This window comes from Haliotis asinina, chromosome 8, assembly GCF_037392515.1.
Source record: "Haliotis asinina isolate JCU_RB_2024 chromosome 8, JCU_Hal_asi_v2, whole genome shotgun sequence".
Classification (NCBI taxonomy): Eukaryota; Metazoa; Mollusca; class Gastropoda; order Lepetellida; family Haliotidae; genus Haliotis; species Haliotis asinina.
In genome coordinates, this window is record NC_090287.1 from 38,066,511 (window position 1) to 38,092,768 (window position 26,258).

Below are 26,258 nucleotides of genomic sequence, written 5' to 3' on the forward strand. Positions count from 1 at the left end.
AGACTCCTTTTTATTACAGGCTGCTGTGACAAAGCCGGGATGTTGCTGAATGCAGTGTTAAACCACAAACAGACAAAGAACACTTGGGTAACATCAAGACAAAAGGCACAGAGTTGTTGAAAACTAAACTGTAATATTTTAAGAGAAAGCAATAAGGCAAGGGTACAATAAATAACGTCCTGATAAGCAATCGCGTGGTAATGGTGTGCTAGATACACAGATGAAACAAAACTGTGGATTTGTTGGTGGCCTGAAAAGAGCGACAGCTTGGAGAGCTGAAAGTTTGTGGATTAAACCCTGCATGCTCCATATCAAAAGTTTGTGTATTAGAAAACCCTGCAAGCTCCATATCACTGATAGCACCTGGCTACCCATGGGCGTGAAGTGATGGAGATTCATCTCAGTCTCTCTTATAATCAGTCTCATGTCTTTATAGCAAACTATCAAACTGGGTTTCTCCGAACTATCACAAACAGGTACAGTATACCTGCATCTTTTTCTAATGAAAAAAAAATAGAGAAATGTTATTTACATGGACCATGGTAAAAGATGGCGGTGGTCGACTTTCGTCATGAGTATTATGTGTTCCAAGGATGACGACTTTCCTCTAATGACTCGCGGTTTCCTAGACTGTATAAGAGTGATTCACAAACTCAGATATCTGACTTGACTACTACTTGATCTGTTTCGTCAGATGTCGGAGTCAGTAATGGTTAAAGACTGATACCAGCATCCATAGCGGTATTTCACGAGGCGAGCACCATGAAGCGACAGTAACGTAAAGTTGTCGACTTGTACCTTTTCACTCAAAGCAGCCGTTACTTAGGAAAGACTGAGTGAGCTTAGTTTTACGCCGCATGTAGCAATAATTCAGCTATATCGCGGGACACCTGATATGGGCTATACACATCGTTCGGTAGACAGAAATTGTCGCGGTTGTTCCGTTGGTTTACAATGAATATAGAGGTAGATTCATGTGGTGATGACACTGTGACTAATTAAGACAAATATTTGTGAAACGCAACTTCACATATAAGGAGGCAAATAAAAATGCCTTTCCATTCAAAATGTGTATATTACATATCCCTCCTATTAATTAGTGACCCTGTCGTAGTTAGCCTCACGGCTCGCACACCAAATCGAACAGCCGGCCCAAAACATCATTCCTTCAAAAATGGTTATAAATCAGACTAGATCATTACCAAAGTGTTATCAATCCGAGAGCTGATTGAACATATATTTACTTGACTAGCATATGAATAACGGATATGTAACGTTGATCACAAAAAATAAATACGCCCCAATGCAGAACATTAGTAATTCTGACGGATACCAAGGTTCCTGTAACTTACGCAACCTTTGCAAGATGTTTTTCTGGTAATGCATGGCGCGGAGGCATGAGCTCTACTGACGATGAAGGTAATAATAATTGTATAGTGATGATGAAGTGAGAACTGATGTGCAGTAGAAACGGTGGGGATAATGATGTAGTTAGCGCAAGTCAAGTGCCGAGTACGAGTTCTACTGACGACGACGACGATGATGATAATGTGCGCTTTCAGTCGCTGGTGTTACGACCTACACTGCCATTGCTTAAGTTGGTCAGTGTATTTCTGCCGATAAGTCAACCACGGCTCGCTCTTGTATTCCTCAGCTAAATTAAGATAGTCTTTAGCATGAAGGAGCAGCCTGAGACGGGCAATGAACACCCGCCACTCGGTTGGACTCTCTGCGCATTGTTGCAGCAATGGCGCTGAAGCGCGACACAGACGACCTGCAGCTCCCTCCACAAAAGGGCGTGAACCAGTGGCTTCGCAGCAGACGATATGAAGTTCATTTAGTAGGTTTTCTATTTCGGCTTTGTTATTCGATTTTAGCGCTTGAAATAACTGTTCTCTGAGAATGTTCTGTTGTTGACTGATGGTTCCCTCAAATTGCATGGTGTCCAGTCTGACCAGGAGGTACGCGCCTCTTCCACGGACAGACTTAGCAGCCTCGTCCCTGCTCTGCAAGATCCGCTGGATGCCCTCCATTTCACTGTCCATGAAACACAAAGCTTTTTCTCCCGCTATGCCGACAATGTCAACTCCGGCAAACACTGCCTGTCTGATTTCGTGGAACTTTATACCAGAGACGTGAGTGGCAAGACCGAGCATGTGAGCCTGGTGATTGAAGGTTAGAGCTTCTTCAAATTCCAACATGTCTTTTGAATCACTGTCCCCACATCCTGCCGTGAGACACACAACATCAAAACCACCCAGTGAGGTTATCTCAAGAATTCTTGTTGCTATATCTTTGTTGCTGACAAGATGCTTTGGTTTTTCTCGCTCATAGTCGTCAAAGACGATCTGATTGAGAGTCCAAGCAGCGGAAAGATGCTGACTGAGGTGTTCACGGCTGACGTGAGAAGTTAGCGCTCTCATGTACCTCACAACCTGGCTTGTACTAAGCCCGTCCATTGTCACCTTATATTCGGCAGCTCCCCGATGGAAGGCCGCTGTGGCTTCTGATGATACCACATGAACTGTTTGCCAAAACTGTTCATCGAATCCACCATATTCAGAGTGAACCATTGTTCCCACAGATGTTGAAGTTGGCGCTGCTGATCCAGTATGAAGGCGCACCTTGGACAGATCGAACAAAGATGGTCGTTTATCAGCAGGGTGTTCCTCTGATCGGGTCCCCACGTTGATGACGACTCCATGCATCCAGCTCATGTATCGAGTTGTGCCCAGTACGTGTCCCTCGCCTGGATCTGTGAAGGACATGTATGTTTGCATGTGTGGGCGGAAACCAGGGGAGCCTATCGGCATGTGATCGGACAAGTCCAAACGATGTCCCTCGGATAGTTTGCAGTACGCCAGCTGGAAGGCCAGGTATTCTGAGCACGTAGGTTGCCGTTCATGTTCCCGGAGATGCTGGGCTATCTGTGACATCGTCTGTATCAGATCTGATCCATACTTGTGTTTGTCCCATGTGAAAGTGACGGTGTTCAAGACGAACTGGACCTGAAATGGACCAAAGTCAACATTAGATATGATGTTTAAAATATAGATAGGAAACTAGGTAACGTGATATTTGAGAGTGGTGGCGTAGCGTAGTGGTTAAAGAGTTAACTCGTCGCGCTGAAGACCCGGGTTCGAATGCCCACATAGGTACAATGAGTGAATCCCATGTCTGGTGTCCCCCGCCGTGATACTGCGGGAATATTGCCAAAGCGGCTTAAAAACCCAACCCACTCGCACACTGTTAGTTGAAGTGATCGCTTGTCTCACCTAAGGCCCGGGTTCAATTCCCTATTTCTGGTGTCCCTCCCCATGATCTTGCTGGAATATTGCTATAGGCGAAAAGATTCACCTAAAATGAAGACGAATACCAGTTTTGGTCCGATTTAAGTAAGATAGAACCCGTGTTGTCGTAAATTGGTATAAGTGTGATACAAGTCTTAAACATGAGCATTATGATGCTCAGTGAGTGAGTGAGTGAGTTAGGTTTTTCGCCGTTTTAGCAATATCACGGTCAGATACACGGGGAATGGGCTTACCAGATTGGGGAATCAAATCCGGACCCTCGGTGTGACAAGTAAACGTTTTGACCACGGGGCTACACCACCGCCGCTTGATGCTTAGTGACGCTCTTGGAAGACTAGACGCTTGGTTCTATGGTGAAACCCATGACGATAAGCAAACGATCCCATAAACATTTTCACTTCGGGATTCGAACCAGTCGTCGCAGGAACGCAGACATGGCGAATTCCGGTGCCTTACTCTCCTGAGAGATTTGTGTATGTGATAATGCGATCTTCTAACCTGGTATGTGATCTCGCCTTGAGCTTCTCTTGGAAAGGCACCCACAAGTGTATGCTCAAGCTCCCAGTGACGTAGCACCCCCAGGGTGACCCTGAACGCTCTGAAGACGGCGTCCAATACGAGTTGGGCAGTGGAGGCGAACAGGATCTCCTCAGCGATGGATAAGAAGGTCTCACGCCGCATACTATCTTTGGGGAAGATGACCTGGACCTGGTGATTCACGTATGCCCTGAAGGCGTCTGTGTCTGCAGATGTGGTCGTGTAGACGTGGGCGGAGTTACTGTCTGTGCGGGAAGGATGAGACCATGCTGCAGAGAGTGCCGGTTTCGCAACACCTGCCGACATCATGGGTGCAATTAGACTGTTCACCGTTTCAGTACCACTTGTTACCATATAGGCTGGTATGTCGGAGGTCGGTACATATTCTCCTTCCAGCGTCTCGCAAACCGGAAGGTGTCTGTTGAGGAGAGACACACGCCTCTCCGTGTTCGGTCGTGGCATCGATACATTTTCCAGTGTGTGAGGACCGACATCCCTGTCCGTGTCCTCGGTGTGAGTAGATGAGGGTGCCGTTAAATTGTCCCTTTCGCACCCCTGGGGTCGGAGCGTGGCAAGGCCGAGTAGTAGGTCATGGAGACTAGAGATTGCCACCTGGCGGAGGGTGCCAACACCAGCTGTCACGGTCGCAGGACACTGTATTGGGAACGTACATGGATTTTAAAGACATCATCAGTTCTGGACGTTTAAAACAGAACATGACTACAATCACAGAATTGGAAAACATTTGATTTGAACAAGTAGCTTACACATTCTTAGTGTCTGATGAAGGTCCGAGGTAGAAAAGGCCTTCAGCAGCCCATGCTTACCATAAAAGGCGACTATGCTTGTCGTTAAAGGGATTGGGTCGTCAGGCTCGCTAACTTGGCTGATACATGCCATCGGTTCCCATTTGTGCAGATCGATGCTCATGTTTTTGATCACTGGATTGTCTGGCCCAGACTCGGTTATTTACAGACCGTCGGCATATGTTGCTGAGTGCGGCGTAAAACTAATCTCGCTCACTCTGATGTAATATGGTGGTCATCGTAATTCTACTGGAAGTGTCGTAAAACCACAACTATTCACTCACGCACTTCAGTTTTGAGCTTGGAACTGTCCCGGTGTTTCGCGGAAATGTGGTACAATTCCGATGGCATTTTTATGTGGCTGGCAAAGCATATTATTATAAGCATCTCAGCTAAAGCTGAGAGTTAGTGAGGGAGTTTTAGTTTTACGTCATTTCTAGCAATATCCCAGCGGGCGATATCAGAAATGAGGTTCACACATGTAGGGAATCGAACCCGGTCTTCAGCATGACAAGCGAATACTTTGACCACTTGGCTCCCCATCGCCTCGCTAATGCTGAAAGGGTGGACTTTATAGCGTTATATATTCTCTGTGTCATCCTTTCATCAGTTGAAAAACCATTAGCATACACAATCCATGGCTTCTATACTAGTGACGTGGTACGCGTATACGCTGCATTATCGACATTCCGGCAATGTCACGGCGGTGGCACAAACAGCCACGGCTTCACACACTGTGCCCATGCCGGGAATCGAACCCGAACCTCCGTCTTGACTTGCGTAGGCTTTTAACGACAGGGCTACCCCGCCGCCCCAAAATGTACATTATATAAAATGTACTTGAATCATGAAGATGGTGTTGTTATATCAATATGAAATGTTTTGTACCAGCTCATCTGTGATCAAGCCATAATTGTCCACGTCTACACGGCAGATGTTTTCTTCAGTGACCGATGTTGAGCCGGACTGTCCGAGATCTGGCTTGCCTACAACACACAATATTTACGTCAGAGGGCGGGCACCAAATTCGAGGAACGCAGCGCGCCTATGCTGTATGTACAGAATATTACATACACATAACTTTGAGAAACACGGTAGCTAAACTTGAATACGATTACATATTTGTCGAATTGAAAGGAAACATGATTCTGTTCCGCTACAATATCATATACTATAGCTATGACAACACATCCGAACAATCGACCTCGTTCCGCCCTAACCCGGACAGTTAGAATATCCTTATCAGAAACGGAACATGTTATTACAGATTTCTTGAAATTGTTAACTGTTGCTAACATGAACGCGTTTCACAAATTAAAACACTATCAAATAATACAAAGTAGACATTTCAAGTGTCATATGAACCCTGTTTCATTACAGCACACCACGACCAGCACTGCTGAGGTTCAGTCCCGCAAAGCTATGTTAATCCTAAGGCCGACTTATCACCTATATATCGCTTAACAGACCTGATAACTCTAGAGATTTCCCATTAAGACTTACTAGGATACAGCTCGCTCCAACTAGATCGCTTTGATAAACTCTGAAAAAAGAGAATAGAAATTCTTTATGCATAATATAATATGTATGAAGAAAATACGCGTAAATTGTTTTATTAAAATAATCAAGCACTTGTTTGACTGGATTTCAGATACACCCGCGGCCTACTATACTAGCAGACTATACGTAAGATGTTGTTTAAATATACTTTTTAATGTTTAGAATGTTTTTTCTTTTCTTTTTTTTGTATCTTAAGCATAATTAATTAATAATTATGGTGATATTGCGAAAGACTGCAATGTTATTCTTGTGACGTAAAGCAATATTAAGACAAACACACAGTTATGTTGGATAAAGTCTCTAACAGACACCATTCCACTCCACTTCATCGACCCGTGAAGGTCCCGGGGTAGAATAGGCCTTCAGCAACCCATGCTTGCCATGAAAGGTGACTGTGCTTGTCGTAAGAGGCAACTAACGGGATCGGGTGGTAAGGCTCGCTCACTTGGTTGACACATGTCATCGGTTCCCATTTGCGCAGATCGATGCTCATGTTGTTGGTCACTGGATTGTCTGGTCCAGACTCGATTATTTACAGACCGCCGCCATATAGGTGGAATATTGCTGGTTGCAGCTTAAAACTAAACTCACTCACTCCACTTAATCTTTCAGACCAGCTGCTCAATAGCGTTGCTATGGTAACCTAGTGGTTCGCTCGTCACGCTAAAGACCCGGGTTCCATTCCTCACACGGGTACAATGTGTGAAGCCGATTTCTGGTGTTCCCCGCTGTGATATTGCTGGAATATTGCTGAAAGCGGCGTACAAACACACTCACTCACTGCCCAACAAGACTAAACAACTGGCCTACCTGAGTGATATGATACCAGGCCCAAAGTGATAGCATCGCCCCCATTCCGACTAGCCCAACTGCTGACAGACCAGCTCCGATCAGCGCATACCAACTCGAGTCCATACAGGTCATGGTCTCAACCTGTGATAGTAGAAATTACTTTTAAATAAACGTGAAGAGACAATGAGAACTCAATAACGAAGAGTCCAATAATCTAAGTGTCAATTTGTCATTATCATTATGACGTACGAGTTAGATTTAGACATTGATCATGAGAAAACCCACTTCACAAGCGCATCAAAGATCTCTTTGGTTGCCAGCTTCCCACCACAGATGTATTTTCCGAGATAACATTTAAGTATTATAATCTGAGTGAATCTGGACACTTAACATTTGGAATTTCCGTTAGACAAATTCATAAAATGATAATGTCATGTAATTATGTCCAGTCGCATACCTCCATGAAAACACTCCGGGTTGTTAAAACAATCAGTCGCGGTTATTGCGTCTCCATAATGCATAACAATGTAGTGATTTAATGACGCGATGCCAAAAATAGCCAACCAATCAAATTAGATTCTTGCAGGAGGGAAAGTTCTGAATGGTTTCAGTTGCCTGTGGTTTCAGGGAAGGCACATAATGATCTCACAAAATGTATCTATACAATAATATATGATTGCACAATGTCATTTAGAAAGTGGGCAAATGCAACATATGTCATATTTGGGATTTCACTTTAAAAGTACAAATTCTAGTACTTTTTGGGTTGAGTCCCATCTGGAATTCGAACCCACACCCTCAGAGTCAGGCACCTAATCACCAGCACACAAAGTCTGTCGTCTAGCCCGCTTTGCCACCGCGGGTTCGAATCCCGGATGGGATTCAACCCTAAAAAGTACTAGAATTTTACTTTACCAAGAAAGTGAAATCCCAAATATGACATTTGTTGCATAATAAAATATATCTCAAGTTTAGTCGTGTATATAAGTAAGAGGCAGTTGGGTGGCCAGTGGTTAAAGCCTTCACTTGTCAGGCCGAAGACCCGGGTTCGATTCCCCACATAGATGCAATGCGTGAAGATCACATTGGGGTGGTGGGTGGGGGAGGAACACCTCACATACCCCACATCGGTTTCATATAGTAACCAAAGTCAGTGCAGATGATATTCGTGGCACCTAACGTACGGTAAGGCAATTTACAGTCCAACAAAATTCATTACAGTGTTGAAGTACTGAATGGGTGTCTTTACGCTAGTGGGCAACAAGTTCTCGTCTGTGACTCTCTCATCAAGGCGGTGGTACTTCCTTCTCTTGGGAATTGTCTGATGGCGAGTTCAATGTCTTCTTGTTCAGTCTAGGTCAAGTCGAGGACCTTGTACATGTTTGGATGGTCGGGACCATGCTTCCCCAGTTTGCAGTCCCAGTCTCCCAGATGACTGGTTGTTCTTGGCCCCACAGTGAAGAAATGGTTCCAGAATTCCCTGTCACCATTGATTCACTGCTGTGTCTCAAAGTGTGCAAACTGGTTGATTCGGGGATCTTCTGACCATTGATTTACTGCTATGTCTCAAAGTGTGCAAACTGGTTGATTCGGGGATCTTCTGACCATTGATTCACTGCTATGTCTCAAAGTGTGCAAACTGGTTGATTCGGGGATCTTCTGACCATTGATTCACTGCTATGTCTCAAAGTGTGCAAACTGGTTGATTCGGGGATCTTCTTCTGACCATTGATTCACTGTTACGTCTCAAAGTGTGCAAACTGGTTGATTCGGGGATCTTCTTCTGACCATTGATTCACTGCTACGTCTCAAAGTGTCGAAACTGGTTGATTCGGGGATCTTCTTCTGACCATTGATTCACTGCTATGTCTCATAGTGTCGAAACTGGTTGATTCGGGGATCTTCTTACTCAGATTGTTCTATGACATAAGACCTGGTACCTTCTATAGCACATGGTCGAACCATGGCACAGGAGGGGTCACATGATTCAGAGGAGCTGTTTATGATTAAATTTCAGTAGTCTAGTTGGTTTTATTTCAGATTAATTATTACTTCAAAACCTGTCCAAACAGTTCACAATTTATAAGTGAACTGATTTCCCCAATTGGCCTTTGTTCCCTTCTACTGATACTGAGAAGTGTTCACCACTGACACCAATTAGAACAGACTATAGTCCCACATCTACAGTCTAGTGACCTCCAAAACATTCAGATGTGGGGAAAGTGACGTTAAACCCTTTGGGTGAGCTATTTTGTGGATATATCAAAATATATATGGTTTAAATTTTGGGGAAAGGGGGTGGGTACTGATTTTGTACAAGACATGCAGAGGGTCGGGAATCACGTATTTTGTACATAAATATTAAGAGGGAGAGCTGTAGGGTGGTATGAGGGGGGTCATTCACATTGTACATGATTCTCCATAAAAGATATCATCATCCCCCTCCCCTACCCATAAATTATGAACGGCCCCTAAGGCATTTTATCATTACCGTGTATCTTGTGTGTTATAAGTCTCCATTCCGTGAATGCTAGCCCCAGTGTAACAAAGCACAGAGTCTTGTGTACAATTCCAGAGTAGCATCTCAAGTACACTAACAATAGGTGCAACAAGTTTGGTTTTTAGGCTGCTTCCAAACAATTTTCTGTAGTAGATAATGAAATAATAACCCCAAAGTAACACTACTTCACTTTCAAATCAAAATTATTGATCGATAATTATGTTGTAAGAAATATTAAGACATGCTTTTATATGTGAATGTGTTTGGGTTTATCTTGTAGTGGGGATTTTACTGAAGGTAATTAGGGAATTTATGGAAGGGGGACGGTCACACAGCCTCCTGACCTCCTCCCCTTTTCCCATAATTTTTAAGCATAAACATTTTATCATGGACGAAACTGCTGAAAGCACCCCCTCCTTCTGACAACAAAATGGACGTCTCCATTAAATTCATCATCACCCCTTAACCATACAGTATGAACGGTCCCGTCTCGTGTTATTTTCCTCATACTGATTACAGAAAGTACTTGTTTATCAAACATGAAGAGAAAATGGGGAATTAATACATTAAGACTCCATTTGAGAGATTTGACAGTCACAATCATGACGTCGGAGTCACATTTTAATATTGGTTCTGTGAATACCAACACCACAGACAGTGTAGGTCGTTCTAAAATTAGGTATAGCTGAACAGAAACAAGTATTATGATCTTACCATAAAAGCCAATAATTGATTACGTCAAGGGGCATAGCTACCGTTATAGCGAAAAAACCCGGCCTTACATATAAGCAGGTTGGGAAAGCCTTCAATACTATCTGAATATAAAGCTTTGAAGTCCGGGCTTAGAAGAAAACACTGAATGTTTTACATCATTAGGTGTGTCAGTTCTATGATATTGTCTGTTTGACAATATTTATTACTGAAAAAAAATAATAAAAAATGAAAAAAATCACCTTCGATGTCCATGGTTTATGAACACTGATCATTTGATTGCTATTAAATTAAACACCGGATACTCTAGATAATGAGCAATAAAAGCCACGAAACTAAATTAATAAAATATGAATGATGATGACGACGACGATGATGATGATGATGATACTAATTTTCAGATCAATGTCCATGCTGTTGATCACTGGATCGATTATATACAGACTGCTACCACAAAGCTGGAATATTGCTGAGAGCGGCGTTAAACAAAATACAATACAAACAACAACACAACCGCTTAACTAATTATGCATGAAATAATTATATCTTTCCAAATATTTGTCAAAAACAATGTTCACTTCAAAGTAAGGAAAATCAGAAAAAGGATCTATCAAGTCAATGGTGGCGACACATATCAAACAAAACTATGAAATCAAACATCAAACAAACCAACAGGTCAGTCATACATACCATGCAGCGAAGCCTGGTTCATGAGTCCCACGTACGCTACATTATGTCCTGGGAAACAGATCAAAATCTACTCTTTAGTCTTCCAGGTCTCAGTTTTGTTCTTTCGAAATGTCCCTTGCCCGATAGGACGACGGATTTCTACCGTGTTGACGTTGACGGTTGTTTCGCTATTTTTCTATTTATTAAACTATGTGCATTTGAGGTTTGTAGATCTGCATTGATCAACCTGCTGCGATTATACTGATCTGATTGGCTGAGACATCCATTTTCCCGAGAACCTGGTCCGGACATGGAAAGTATATTTATCAACGTGATGTATGTTGCAATCCTGTTGTCATGGCCCACCCATACATCCGGTTAAAGCGAATGTGCTATACCAAATTGGTCTTGGTCCGGTTTTGCCTACGCGAATACTGACAGAAATCCGACCTTGACATTACGCCAAACGATATCCTTCACCTTGCTGAAAGGCGGTCACGTGTAACTTGTCATGTTAACCTGGTCATATTTGAACATTTTCTTCTACGCATTGGATTAACCCGGAAAGACGGAAAGCTTAAAATAATGTTAACATCCTCCGCGTTGTTAAAGTACCTATTTTTAACATTCCAGATTCTTGGTCGCTTCCAGGACCAGCTATTCTCACTTTTGAATCTTGGACGAAATGGGTACGAATCCCATTCTCTACAGTGTGGTAAAAGGCTTTGTGTAAGAGAGTTTAGTTTTACGCAGCATTTAGCAATAAAAGCAACAAGTTCCACCTGGCGTTAAGTGAAGCAGCCTTCGCACGGTATACTAAAGTTTTACAACACATGTTAAAATTTAGAAAGTTGTCAAACTCGCGCTTCACACATGACAATTTTGTTGACCGCGATTGATCGTTTCTAAACAACACCAGTTTGACAACACTTCAATCGTCAAACTCGAGTTTGACAGCGCAGAAAGTTTAATGTAAAAGTTGGTGTGAATAGGGGACCGATCCTATCTCTCGACAACACTTTGGCAACTCTGAAATTGGTGTTGGTTGGCGAGTTGTTGAAATGTTCACACCCACAAACGCGAGTGCTGTCATACTTTAGTTTTTAGTGTGAAGGCCGCTTAAGATCTCATTTAGGTAGCGACTGCGTCTTCCCGACAATGGTGGTGTGGCGTAGTTGGTAGTATCGATGTCAGCTTCAATCATCCGTATTTCGGAGACTTGAAAATAGGATTGCCCTTTTGGTCTTGTATCAGGTGGCGGAGTGTCCCTTCATATTCCGGATTAGAATGTTACAGTTCACGTCAGCACTTTCGAGAAATCCCCTAAAATCATTTCGTATCTCCGTGAGATATCTCGTAGCACCACCTGACCGTGATATGACACACTGCTCAAGCTGACCACGCGTTATTGTCGGAGCTGGTTGTAGACGCGAACGTGGTATGACTACAGCAGCAAATGTATCGTTCAATATTACATGTTAAAGATAACTGAAGTACTTGAAAGATATTTAGAAGTTGGACATAATTTCTTGATCAGGTGAACGAAGGGGCAAGAACTAGTAAGAAACGTCGTGTAAAGAATAAGAACGATCTGTTATAAAAACGTGTAATGTATGTATCAACAACTCTTTAGCATCATAGAAATGGGGGTGCTCAGATTGCCCGTATATTTTGACAGCGAGCACCAGATGTATAAAGGCAGATGAATTTTTATAAACTGTGGATAATGATGTCGACGACCATGACGACAACGACGACGATGACGATGACGATGACGATGATGATGACGTTGGCTAATCAGCGCAGGTAATTATACACAATGTTTGCATGTCCCGGCATCCATGTCAGGGTATCTCAGGTAGCAATAACTCTCCAGCGTAACTCTAAAAAAATCAATATAAATAAAAAAATTAAATTAAATCAAATTCAAAGTATTGATAAAGTCAAATGTAATGCAAAGAGTACGAACTATAAAACTCCTACAGTTGAAACTGGTACACATCGCTCCATTTCTGAAAAATAATGGAGCGAGCGCACAATGTAACGACGTCACAAGTGTAATTTAAAAACCGGCATTGATAAAGAACCCTCACGCGTACATGCAGGTGACTGTATATCTGCAAACTCTTCAATGCATCCTTTTGATCTTCCCCCTACTTCACCTCGACTCCACTCATTTGATAATGGACTGTAGGGCGTGACGTGCATGTCGTGACATGGAACAAATTCACGTTTTACATGTAACGTGTTGGATAGGCCGTGAGTACATCCGGGACGCTTTGCTACTCCACGTGCTGTTAGTTAATGGCTTGATCGAGCTCACGTTTTGTTTGCTAAATTTCTGCACGCTGCATTCGTGCACAACAGATGTTGTGTGCACTACATGCAAACGTTACTCGTTTTTTTCTCTCTCGTGCAAAAAAATATTTTTCTATTTATAGCCGTTTTTTATTTAACCCTGTTATCTTCTGTCTACTCCAATCTGAAAATTAAAAAAAAAATGATATTGTGAATTCGATCTATTAACATATTTAGCGTTTTCAATAACTAAACATGGAGTATTTATGATTCTCATGTTTAGATAACAGTATCTAACAAATTCTTCTTTGAGTCAAACCTGTGAAGTTTCGGGTTTGAATTGATCTTTAGTAACCCATGCTAAAAGGCGACTAAAGAGATCGGTTGGTCAAGCTCGATGCATTCGATCACTGGATTGTCTGAAGCGGACTCAGTTATTTACAGACCACCGCTATTTTGCTGGAATATTGTTGAGTGTGGCGTAGACCCGTGAAAGTGGGGGGTAGAATAGACCTTCAGCAACCCATGCTTGTCATAAAAAGCGAGTATGCTTGTTGTGAGAGGCGACTAATGGGATCGGGTGGTCAGGCTCGCTGGCTTGGTTGGTACATGTCATCGGTTCCCAGTTGCGCAGATCGATGCTCATGCTGTTAATCACTTGATTGTCTGATCCATACTCGACATTTAGACACATCTTCAAAGAATCAGTTAGTAGTATAAATGTTAATGTACTGGCCATAACATTCTAGTAGCCCAGAGGTCAAAGTGCTCGCTCATAACGCCTAAGACCGCGGTTCGATTGCTCTCATGGGCACAATACGAAGTGTATTTCTGGTGTCATCCGTGTTCATACTGCTGGAATATTGCTAAAAGCGGCGTAAAACTTACCTCATTCCCTCACTTACAAGTTCCGAGCCCAAAATAGAAAGCCAGTACTGATGAAACTCATTACTCATTTTTCCCCCGCCTTGACAAACGTTAGATAAGGAAGTTGGATGAACCTTACACCGGTTTTCAGAACCGGTGCTGAACCGGTCCTCTGTGCTGTCCGAAAACGTCTCCCCATCTGTGATGACGGCATTCTTCAAGTCAGCGAGGTTCCGGCTTGAGTTTTCTTCGTGTTTGGGACTATATGGATGTCTGACTGAACCCGTAACTGCCATACTTAAAAAATGGCTTTGGATAGTCGTACCACTAAGACCGTTTGGTGGAAAGTTGCTAAGGCAGCCTTAGTGCAGTGTTAAAGATTGGGAGTTAAGGTTAGGCTCATGCAGTAGTTGCTTCGTGAAAGAGCCCTTGATGTGGAGAATTAGATGGTCACTGAAGCCACTACTGTATGACTGCTTATGACAGTGACTGCTATATACCAGGGGATATTATATTTACAAGACTGATAAAATGCAAGTGATGAAGCCAAGGAGAAAATAGATGATGAAGAGAAATTAAGTGAAAATGTGACAGAATTAAAGGAAACATTTATTCCATTCCTTTGGAAATGTTTCATCTGTATGGACAAATATTATTATTTTTTTAATATCCATTACTTTATTTGAATATTACTTTGCCATGTTCCTTGTTCTGGTTGTAGGCCATGCTTACCATAAAAAAAGCGACTATGCTTGTCTTAAGACGCGACTATAGGAATCGGGAGGTCAGGATCGCTGACTTGGTTGACACATGTCATCGGTTCCCAATTGCGCAGATCGATGCTCATGTTGTTGGTTACAGGATTGTCTGGTCCAGACTCGATTATTTACAGACCGGCGCCATTTTACTGGAATACTGCTGAATGCGGCGTAAAACTAAACTCACTCACTCACTCACTCACTTTGGTCGTAGAATACACACGTCTTCAGTTTCCTATGTTTCGTAATGTATAAATTTCACCCGTATTTTCCTGATGTGTAATAACATAATGTGTTCCGTGCATTTGCTTTGAAAGACAGTTCACATTGAATACAGGTAAACACGGAGGCCTTGAACGCTCCATATGTCCAGTCTTTATCGTGCTTTGGTCATGGGACCAGTGAAGATCTTGGTTAGAATTGCTCTTCAGAAACCCATGCTTGTCGTAAGAGGCGACTAACTGGATTCCGTGGTCAGGTTCGCTGACTTGACTGGCACACGTCGTCGTATTCCCAATTGCGTAGATCTATGCTCATGCTGTTGATCACTGGATTGTCTGGTTTAGATCCGCTTATTGACAGACCGCCTCCATATAGGTGGAATGTTGTTCAGTGTGGCTTAAAACGTAACTATCTCTCTCACTCACTTTGGTCATGGTGATGTCTAACGCTTCCTCTTTCGTAATGACTGGACTCAAGACTGGAAATGTACCCACATGGTACAGTGTGTGAAGCCCACTTGTGATGTTTTCCTCAGAGGATTTGCTGGAATATTGCTAAAAGCGGCGTAAAATCGTACTCACTCACTCACTCACTCACTCACTCACTACAGATGCGCTGGTACACCTTAAGTTACACTGGTGTGTCACTTAACACCAACCATCCGAAGGAGTATTTGTTTACTTTTATCCAATGTAGCTTGTTTGCAAATGTAAGTGACACTGAAACTACTGTAATTTATGTGTGTTGCGGGGGATACTCCTACAAACTGTATCAGAATTTAAATCGTGCAATATAATGGACCAATACAAATTAATCGAAGGCTAATAACCTAATTCTTATTGAGACACCGTATCACCACATCAATGGCACTCCACATGCTCAAACCTTTGGCCCCTGTACAACAATTCTGGACGTGTCAATTACACTCCCAGGTCAGGTCGACCTAGAGTTAACAGGTTTTATTCTCGCCTTCTCGATCACCCGATTTGTCCCCCATTGAACATCTATGGGATACTCTTGGTCGACGCTTAATCGTAATCCGCCATCTTACACACTACAGGAACTGCGCACAGCACTTTGGCAACAGTATCGAAACTTTCCTCAAGACACCATTCGGCATCTCCTTTCATCTATGGATCACCACTGCCAAACTGTTATTGATGCTCATAGTGGTCACACCAGACACTGACATTTGACCAATGTGGTTTGTCTGTGGTTTTGCCAAACACTTTCTAAATAATCGTGTTTTGAAAATTTGTGGAAAGTGGTGGTTTTACTGTAATTGAGCAATGATGCCACGTTATATGTACTCAGTTCAGTAAGCAAACACAAAAACAGCATAATGGTTTCTTTTTTCAAACAGTATATTTAATGACAACTCTCAACAGCAGGTGTTTGGCGAACCCTGTTGTTTTGCAGGCCTTTCATTTTTTCAGTCGTCATTCCTCGCAAATACCGTGTTAACAGGTCCTTCTCTGACAAATGAGACAGTGGTATTGATGCGCGGAATCTGACTTCTTAGTTCGGTTAAAATAAACAATATCTAGATGGAAAATGTTCTCCCTCTCTCAGATTTCTGAGATTCGTCATAGTGATAAATGTCTACCCACGAGATGATGACACATGACAACAAAATAAAATGCACTTGAGAGTGATTAACATCATGACTCGCTATATTTCGAAAAATTAAAACCCGTGAGAGAAGTAAGGGCGCATGAGTCAGAGAGCTACTTAATAAGACTCAATAAAAGATATGGTCACATATTTTTACTAACTCTTAGTCTCTGAATATTTACATGAATAATTTTGATTGTAACAAACAAAACCATTTAAATGGGAAAGGAGCTCCAGGGATATATGAGATTCAAAGCCCGGGGAAATCTAGGGGTTTATTTAGGACTTTAGCATAGCAGACGGCTGGACAGCAGAGAAATAATGTGATTCACTGACTGTAAGACAGGCTATCACATATGTGCCAGAGACCTTTACATGTGAATTTTACAAGTTGGTTTGTTTGTATATAACTTAATTTATTTCATACCTACTGAAGTTTGGTGGCCGTCTTGTAATGTTTGTGGGTTATAGCATGTGTCGATCATATTGGCATTTGGTTATATTTGTCAAAGATGTCAAATGAATTCCACTCATCTGGAACATTCCTAGTGTGGCTGTTACTAAGAAAAATGCTGGATGAAGAGTATTGCGTCGTTCTTGATGTAACTTGCAAGTAACTCCCAGCTGGCTACTTTCAAGCTAATACAGTTCATATGCACCAATCAGACCACCCCTAGGGTCTTCTCATCTTGCATCACAATATAGTGTACGTGGGGTGACCCAAAGGTAGTTGGCTTCACATAAGAAACTGGTACAAATGCAACTGTTTCTATGTTTTATCTTATAAATTACTCTGTCAACCTGATGCAGATTGGTTTTGCTATGTTCCAGCCTCACAACCACCATTATGTCACTACTTTTGTGTCGCCCCGTGGTCACTCTGGCTCAGTTTACACATGGGGCTTTTTATGACATGCCCATATATGGTCATCACCAGCCCTGCAGCGCGTCATGTGTTACTTGGTGCCTGACTAGCTGTAACACAACATATTCCCGGGGAATCAAATTACATCAGAATTTCCATATAACCTAGACAACACTGTGGCTATATGTCCCTGACATGAAACCACAAACCCACCGAGTGAGTTAGTTGGTGATATTTCAATACCCCGAGGGGTGAGAGACACCAGAAATGGGCCTCACACACTGTATCCAAGTAGGTACTTGAACCCGGGCCTTCTGCTTGACGAGTAAGTGGCTTTAGTTTTACGCCGCACTTATCAATATTACAGATATTTGACAGCAGTCTGTAAAATAATCAAGCCTGGACCAGACGATCGTGTAATCAACAACATGATCATCGATCTACTCAACTGGGATCGGCTTTACGAGCAAACGCTTTAATCACCAGGCTACCCACTGCTTCTCTTTAGAGAAAGAGCATTCCGGCCAACTCGACCTACACCGCTTAAAACACTACTTATGGAAAGTTATGTCCATTGTTCTTGGAAGTGTTTTACAAGCATAACTGATTAACTGACCGAGGGTACTGATGAATTCACCTAGGGCAATTAGTTCTATTTAAAAGTGAGTGAGTGAGTTTAGTTTTACATCGCACTCAGCAATATTCCAGCTATATGGCTGCAGTCTTCAAATAATCGAGTCTGAAGCAGACAAACCAGTGATCAACAGCACGAGCATCGATCTGCGCAACTGGGAACCAATGACATGCATCAACCAAGTCAGTGACCACCCGATCCCTATAGTCGCCCCTTACGACAAGCATAGTCACCTTTTGTGGCAAGCATGGCTTTCTGGAGCCACTTGGACCTCCACGGGTGATTTCTGTTTAAAAACATAAAAAATTCTTATTTTGATAACCTTCTTCATGTCTAATACATTACACGGGTATAAAAATACGTATACTCCTGTGGTGTCAGCCGTTTAATCACCTCACTACAGTAGGTGTGTTCAACACCATGGATAGGACTATGGAGTAGTGACACTGTATGAAATAACTTTGCTGGCGTTAGATTTGAAAGCCCCGTTGACCAAAGAATGACCCAAATTGACCATGGTTGACCACTGATAACTGATGGTACCATTATTTGGCTGAAGCTCTCTCTCTGCACATAAGATAGGGTAAACTAGTTATGAAAGTGTCGTTCTTTTTTATCACGATTAAAATATAGTAGAACACAATTAACAAGGCATTGTCATAATTAACAAGGTGTGTGTGCGTCATCAATGGCAGGGGAATTTTATATGATCCTGAGAATCACAAGTAAAAGTGTAAACGTGATTATGAATTTCCTTTTCAATGCTCTCAGCGTTATTTGAGCCTTTATCGTTATAAACATGCTATTGAAATAGGGATGATGACAACGTTGCCTAGAAATGAAACACGTGTTCAAAAACACACACATGTATGGGTGTATGATTATATGTCTGTGCACGTGTGTGTGTGTGTGTGTGTGTGTGTGTGTGCGCGCGCGCACATGAGTGTGTGTGTTTGTGTGTGTGTGTGTTTGTGTGAGCGTGCAGGAGAGAGAGAGAAAGAGAGGGAGAGAGAGAGGGAGAGTGTGTGTGGGCTATTAGTGGCTAGGCTATTACATCCATATTTTGATTTAATCACGAATAAAAGCATATTAATTATGATAAATACAAGGTATTGTTAGTGTATAAGTCATTTGTGTCAAGGGAATGTTACTATCCTTGTTTTATATACAGTCACGAGAATCAAATGCGTAACTTTGAAAATGATCTGTTAAGCGTTATTTTTATCTGCCTTGACTTTCACAGATTTAATCTGAACAAACACCATAGCGGCGTTGTCAAGCAATAAAACACTTGTTGAAATATGCGTCTCTGTTTGTTGACAGATGTAACGTCGAACACATATATTTTGATATTTTTGCTCAAATAATTAATAACATTCATTCCATTTACTGTATTCAACTTTCAGCATCATTTGATGTACGTGTACTTGGTACTTGAGTACTTTGCTTATTGTTCAGGCGCCCTTCACCTGCTTCGTTCATTATACCAAAGGTTTATTTTGTTAGTTTTATTTAAGGTATCGTCCTGGGTTCTCCATGATTGATAAAAGTTAACTCTGGTTCCATACAGTCAACCCTGAAATTACCAGAACTATATTAACCTGGTTTGACTCAGATCAATCAAATTATGATTCAGTTCATGACGACAACAATTTCGTTAAGTACAAGTATTCACATCAACAATCGGAAACTATTTTCTCTGAAGCATTCTTCAAGTCCGAAAAACCGTTGTTAGTAAACTCAGAATTAGATATGCAAATTGCCCATTGACTTGATGTTCGTCAATTTTTTTTTGGAAAGTGCCATTCTGTCACACATAGCGTCAATACGTCTTTAATTATTTTTACGAGAAATACCTCTGAATTAATGTTTTAAAAAAGACAAGAAATAAATTCTAGATTAGTTATGCTGGCATAGGTCACATGGCGTATAGCTTTTCCCTCGCATCCTTTTTAGGAGAGACGTGCGTTATTGCTTGTACTTCCCAGGGATTTGTGAAAAAACCTAATAAATAAACATCTTCTCCAGCGCCATCCGACATGTTTAGTACATGTCAGCTGTCCTACGTGGTGGTATGGAGTGTACCTGAAGTGAGCCGGACCCGAAAGGACATATTTGTCATGGTGGTTTGGCGAGCAAAGGCATGTGATAAAGAATGTAATGGGAGTGATGGCGTTAGTAGCGGGCATGTCAATGGAGAGAATGCGTTCTGTGTACCCTTATTACTACTTCGGTGACTTGGGTTGCATTTAAATACACATGTTTGGATGGCCGGGAGCAAGCTTCCCCAGTTTGCAGTGCCAGCCTCCCAGATGACTGGATGTTCTTGGCCCCACAGTGGGAAAATGATTAAATTTCAGTAATCTGACATGGGCTTCACACATTGTATTCATGTGTGGAAACATCCTGTGTCTTCGGTGTCATGAGCAAATGCCTTAACCACTAGGCAACCCGACTGCCCCTTTCATATACGAATGATTTAAGTTAGTTAGTTCTGTGACTCAAAGATGACTACATGATGATTTCTCAACATAATTAATGCTCATGATGTTAATCACTTGTTTGTCTGGTCCAGACTCAATTAGTTACAGATCACTGTGACATAGTTGGAATATATGAGTGAGTGAGTGAGAGAGAGAGAGAGAGAGAGAGTGTGTGTGTGTGTGTGTGTGTGTGGGCATGTGTTTCAAGGGCCTGAAATAGTCTTGTCGAGAGATATACATAATTATACGGTATTTAGCATACTTTGATGGAAATGCTCAGTGCCCAGTCAGCAGGGGTCAGGTGTTGTATAGTGTCTCTCTCTTTCTCTCTCTCTTTCTTTCTGTCTTCCTCGAGCTCTCTCCTCTTTCACTCTGTCTCACCTCTTAGCCCTTCCCCTCTCTCTATCTCTCGCTCACTCTTCATTCCCTCAGTATCTTCGCTCTGTCTGTCTGCCTAGTCTCTCCCCCTTCTTTCCCTCTGTTTCGCTCCCTCTATCTCTGTAGTCCGTTTGGTTCAAAAGCGAACCGTTGAATTGCAGTCTAGCTCGAAAACAAATAAACATAAAGCAGTAATTATCATTAAAATATTGATACAGTCCACGGTTTGTTACGAGGGAGGAGTGCAGAGAAAGGGACAGCCAGCTGCAGGTGTGCGAGAAAACATGGTGACAGCACAGCACAGGTTAACGAATAAATAACTTTCTCTTTCTCATTTTCGAGTTACATTGCAATTCATCGGTCCGCTTTTGAGCCAAACGGACTATAACTCTGTCTTCCTCGTGTGGACGCTTCCGTCCCAATCAGTGAGTTACGTGACAGTATTACATAAGAAGGTTCACGTGGCGAGACACTGGACTTAAAAATAGAAGACAACACTTCCTGTTCCTTACTCACACGTGGTCCTTGTTCGATAATGACATAATTACTCTGTTATGTTTATAGAAATAAACTCGGTGATATTGCTGCACATTCCCCCCAGAACATGCATCCGCATTGCAACATGCACACGTTATACATATTCGCATGTGTACGTAGGTTTGAAAATTATCTTCAATAAAGTCACGTGTATCGTAGACACATTTAAAGTGCTGTTGACGTTGTTATGCATTTCCTTCTAGTACGATTAGAGGCGGTGGGGCAGCCTAATGGTTTCCGTTCGCTCGTCACGCCGAAGGCCCGGTTCGATTCCCCATCTGGGTACAAAGTATAAAGCACATTTCTGATGTTCCACGAGGTGATATTGTATTAATATTACTAAAAGTGTCCCAAGACCAAAGTCACTCACTTGCGTATTTGCTGCATGCTTATATACACGGTGCATATGTTAACTGTTACGCAAGTGTGCACTTTTGACTATTATCGTAACTAAATCGGTCTGAGAAAGTCATGTCTATCAATGTCCAGGAACGTCCATTATCTTTCGGTAAATTAGATTGTTAAGCACATTTTCTAAAATCAAAATAGCATTCTGTTGTATTTGGCTTGCTTGAATCTGTACTTCATTGAGAAAGTGAAGTCACAAATACAACAAATTACATTAAGTCGCCATCTCAAAGACAGTGTGTATTCGAAAATACAACTACTTTTTTTAAAGGCAGTAATTTCACACACATTTCCCCTAACAATATCGCTAAGTCAGGGGCGGAGTGTAGGAGTATAAGGATTAATACTGAGACTAAGTTTACTTAGACTGTACTTTTAATGTCTACATACTATCGCTGTGACATACATATCCCACTTGTGTATCCGACTGATAAGTATTATTGGGCAATGTTTACCTAAGAAAGGACGTAAACAGGGAAATGTTTACGCTTCTGTTTAAATGCTAGGCAGTGTAAACACACACACAGAGTCTAGAGCCCTACCGACAAACGTAAATCCCGCGGGCCCGTTCATTCAAGATATGAGATATTCGGGGAGATCGGATAGACTTTATAGACGGCATTAGTAGCATTCACGTTTCGACATACACACCCTCAACCTGCTTGCAAACACTTTTGTGTGTCAGTTGTAAATCTGGGTATTATTAACCAGAGATTGGAGGTAGCTCACAGAAGACGTCACGAAGGTCAACAAAGCTCTCGGCGTTCATGACGACGGCGGAGGGGTGCGGGATGTTCGCTCTGTGTCCGGGACTTTGGAGAAAGACGGATGTGCTGTATGCGCATTTGTCTATACAGGTTCAAAATACGCTGAATTCTGTTGTATGATATTTGGACATCGGGGTGCTGACAAACACCCGTGTATGTTTCAATCAATAAACACGCTGTCACCTGTGTGACATTGTGGTCATGCGTGTAGTTTTCTTCGATAAGGGACCACCTGGTAGCCTCATGGTTAGCCTCCGCGCGTCTGACTGACGACCGGGGTTCGACTACCCACATGGGTGAAATGTATGAAGTCCAGTTTTGGTGTCCCCTGTCTTGAGTACTACTATAATGGATACAATCTAACCCATCGTCTCTGATATGATTATATCATAATATAAATGTATCGTCGTAAAGAACAGCGTGGTTACTCGGTGTTGATGTTACTCAGTGTTGGTGTTACTCAGTGTTGATGTTACTCGGTGTTACTCGATGTTGATGTTACCCGGTGTTGATGTTACTCGGTATTGATGTTATTCGGTGTTACTCGGTGTTGATGTTACTCGGTATTGATGGTATTCGGTATTGATGGTATTCGGTGTTACTCGGTGTTGATGTTACTCGGTATTGATGTTACTCGGTATTGATGTTATTCGGTGTTACTCGGTGTTGATGTAAATCGGTATTGATGTTATTCGGTGTTGCTCGATGTTGATGTTGCTCGGTATTGATGTTATTCGGTATTGATGTTATTCGGTGTTACTCGGTGTTGATGTTATTCGGTGTTGATGTTAATTGGTCTTGTCGAGACAAGCAGCCAGCTATATGAAAACGATTCTGTGTACTTGTAGGAGCTTTGTTTAGCACGAACCCTAACATATTACAGTGTATACTTTATTAATTTTCGTTATACTCCTCCCAACACATATATGTGATATATATATCCGTATCTGTAAGTACATACGCCACACACGCACCCCACAATGTCCCAATACTTGTCCGTCTCAACCGCAATATTTCCTTTACTGCCTTAACCTCCCTGCAATGCTACAGTCCTATATACATGTAATTGAAGCAAGTCTGGATTTCCTCTGAGTCTCCCTGGGGTGCCAAAACCTACGTTCAGTGTATATTGTGCGACAAACCGTTAGTCTACCCCAAAACATATGCCTGTTTTCTCCAACTCGTATACTGGTGACATCCACACCGAGCGGTGTGTATAGGTTTATACTTACAGGAACATCCACTGACAGCGTAATTGAGGATTGGCGGATTCAAACATTGCGGAAACAATATACGATTGAAGCGGGAACGGAATAAATAAACATACCTTTTTTCTGGAATCAGTGATGGAAATCATCCATTTCATGCAGAAACCTTTAAGTACAACTAGGTCCCGATCGCAAAGCGTTCGTAGCGTTATGACGATTGTTAGCGTACGGTTATATGTGATAGGTCTTAACGTTACAATCGCTTTGTAGAATTTGACCCTGGAATCTTCGAACTTATAATCGTTTAGCAGTAATGACCCATAAACTGTAGTTATATGTAATAAAGGATGGGGTGTTTTGTAACTTCTTCAACACAAGACTTGGGAAACACCCAATTACCTTTCGTGGTAAATATGACGCCATGTATGGAATACATTTGCGCTGTGTTAATAATAGGCACATCATAAACTTTAAACATACTGGAACATGACGCATCCAAATATGGGTTTCAGTGTGTCTCGTCGTACATACAAGCATGGTATGTGATTTCGTTTTGAAACAACGGCAGAGTAAGTGCGATACTGGTCGAACCCACATGGCCGTGATCACGGATGAGTTTAATGCCGCCTTTAGCAATATTCCAGCAATATCAGGGCGGATGACACCATAAATGGACTTCACACTCTATACCCATGTGGGGAATCGAACCCATGTCTTCGGAATGACGAGTGAAGGCTTTAACCACTAGGCTACCCCACTGCTCCTGTTATCACGAAGAAGGGGTGGGTATATCATGAAACAATTAAACTAAACAAAGAACCGTGTCTGCAGTATACCCAAATCACCATTCACATTGATCTGCTGGCTAAACAGTCCATTTGAAAGTTGATAGACATTGTTAATTATAGCCATCTCAATGTTTTAAAAGAATATTGACAATCAGTGAAACGCATGTATTATTTCGGTAAGAAAATGCTTGAAAATAAATACTGCATAATTATGTCTGTCTCACTGTTTTTACCAGAATATTGACAATCTTGTATTGTTTTAAGTCAGTGAAACGCATGCATAATAGCTAAATCGTATAACGTATCACTCATATTAACATTAACTTTATGAGATCATATTTTACTTAATATTTAAAGTTTTTGGTTCAGTATTCGACAGCTCATGACCCAGACTACAAACTGTGTTCAGAGAACAATTTCTGTGTGGAATACTCACTGCTTACAAGTTATTTCCAAGATAGTACCATGACATTGATAAGACATGTAGAAATAGTTCCATTGTGTAAGAAATGACAATTCAGTTTATACACCACATTAAAACATGCCACTGCAGAATATGAAAAATCTTTTTGCATAAACATTTTCCAAACAAACATTAAACTCCAAACTCTTACAAAATTTCGAAATTATCAAGACTAAAACTGCATATTTTACGTACCGCTCGTAATTCGTTAAATTGGAAATGCACACATTCCCCACCAGCCTAAGTAAATTCTAACATTCGACAATTATATATGACTGTTACTTCTCCATAAATTGAAAGGCAAGCGATAACTCTCTAAAACGGCGTCATTAATAGATGGCGAACTATAAGCCGCGTGACCAGTGACAAAAGTGACCTAATCACATTTTCTGGTCTTGCATGGTAATAATACGGTAATACGAAAAACTTGAATTCTGTCTAAATCGGAAAACACACATAAATAAATAAATAAATAAATAAATAAATAAATAAATAAATAAATAAATAAATAAATAAATAAATAAATAAATAAATAAATAAATAAATAAATAAATAAATAAAGAAAGAAAGAAAGAAAGAAAGAAAGAATGAAAGAAAGGCTCCCTTTTCATGTTTTCCAGAATGAGCTTAGGCAGTACTACATTATGTCTAAGTGTTCTTCTTTAATGGAGTGCAATATCAGCACCGTTGATCTTCATGCCACGGATTGTTCACATTATTTGTAAATCGTGTTTGCACAATTGTAACCTGAGTGTGCGCTGTGTATATTCTTAATAGTCTGTTAAATGTTCATTATAAACAATATTTAAAAAAATAAAAAAGCAAAAAAGAACGATCTACTTTGGCATTTTTCATAACAGAAAAATACCCAACAGTCTGATTAAATAAATAGGTGTTAACAGTATGACTGCGTTCTTTGAATGGCATGTTAGCAATGAACACTAAGAAAAGATTTCTTGTACATCAGCTTCTATATTCCCTGAAAACAATTTTTCAAAGTAAATTCTTACTGCTTCTTCAGAAGTATGTAATATGCATTCTTGTTGTATGCCTCAAGTGATATAGTTTCCGATTGTTGATAT

General features: G+C 41.5%; 1 protein-coding gene across 1 annotated transcript; it reads right to left on the bottom strand.

Annotated features, from left to right (window-relative positions):
- Positions 1-112: 112 nt before the first annotated feature.
- LOC137293648 (uncharacterized) lies at positions 113-11,083 on the bottom strand. Its single transcript, XM_067824318.1, has 6 exons — positions 10,908-11,083; positions 7,025-7,147; positions 6,158-6,197; positions 5,543-5,640; positions 3,810-4,502; positions 113-3,008 (listed from the first exon to the last, which is right to left on the bottom strand). The coding sequence occupies exons 1-6, from the start codon at positions 10,908-10,910 to the stop codon at positions 1,572-1,574; spliced, it is 2,394 nt and encodes a 797-aa protein (XP_067680419.1). The 5' UTR covers positions 10,911-11,083; the 3' UTR covers positions 113-1,571.
- Positions 11,084-26,258: the final 15,175 nt, after the last annotated feature.

Excerpts from the sequence above, each read along its gene's own strand:
- LOC137293648 (XM_067824318.1), bottom strand. Across the intron at positions 6,198-7,024 it reads CCTGGTATCATATCACTCAG|AGTTTATCAAAGCGATCTAG; the intron begins GTAGGCCAGTTG and ends CTCTTTTTTCAG. Across the intron at positions 3,009-3,809 it reads AAGGCGAGATCACATACCAG|GTCCAGTTCGTCTTGAACAC; the intron begins GTTAGAAGATCG and ends GGTCCATTTCAG.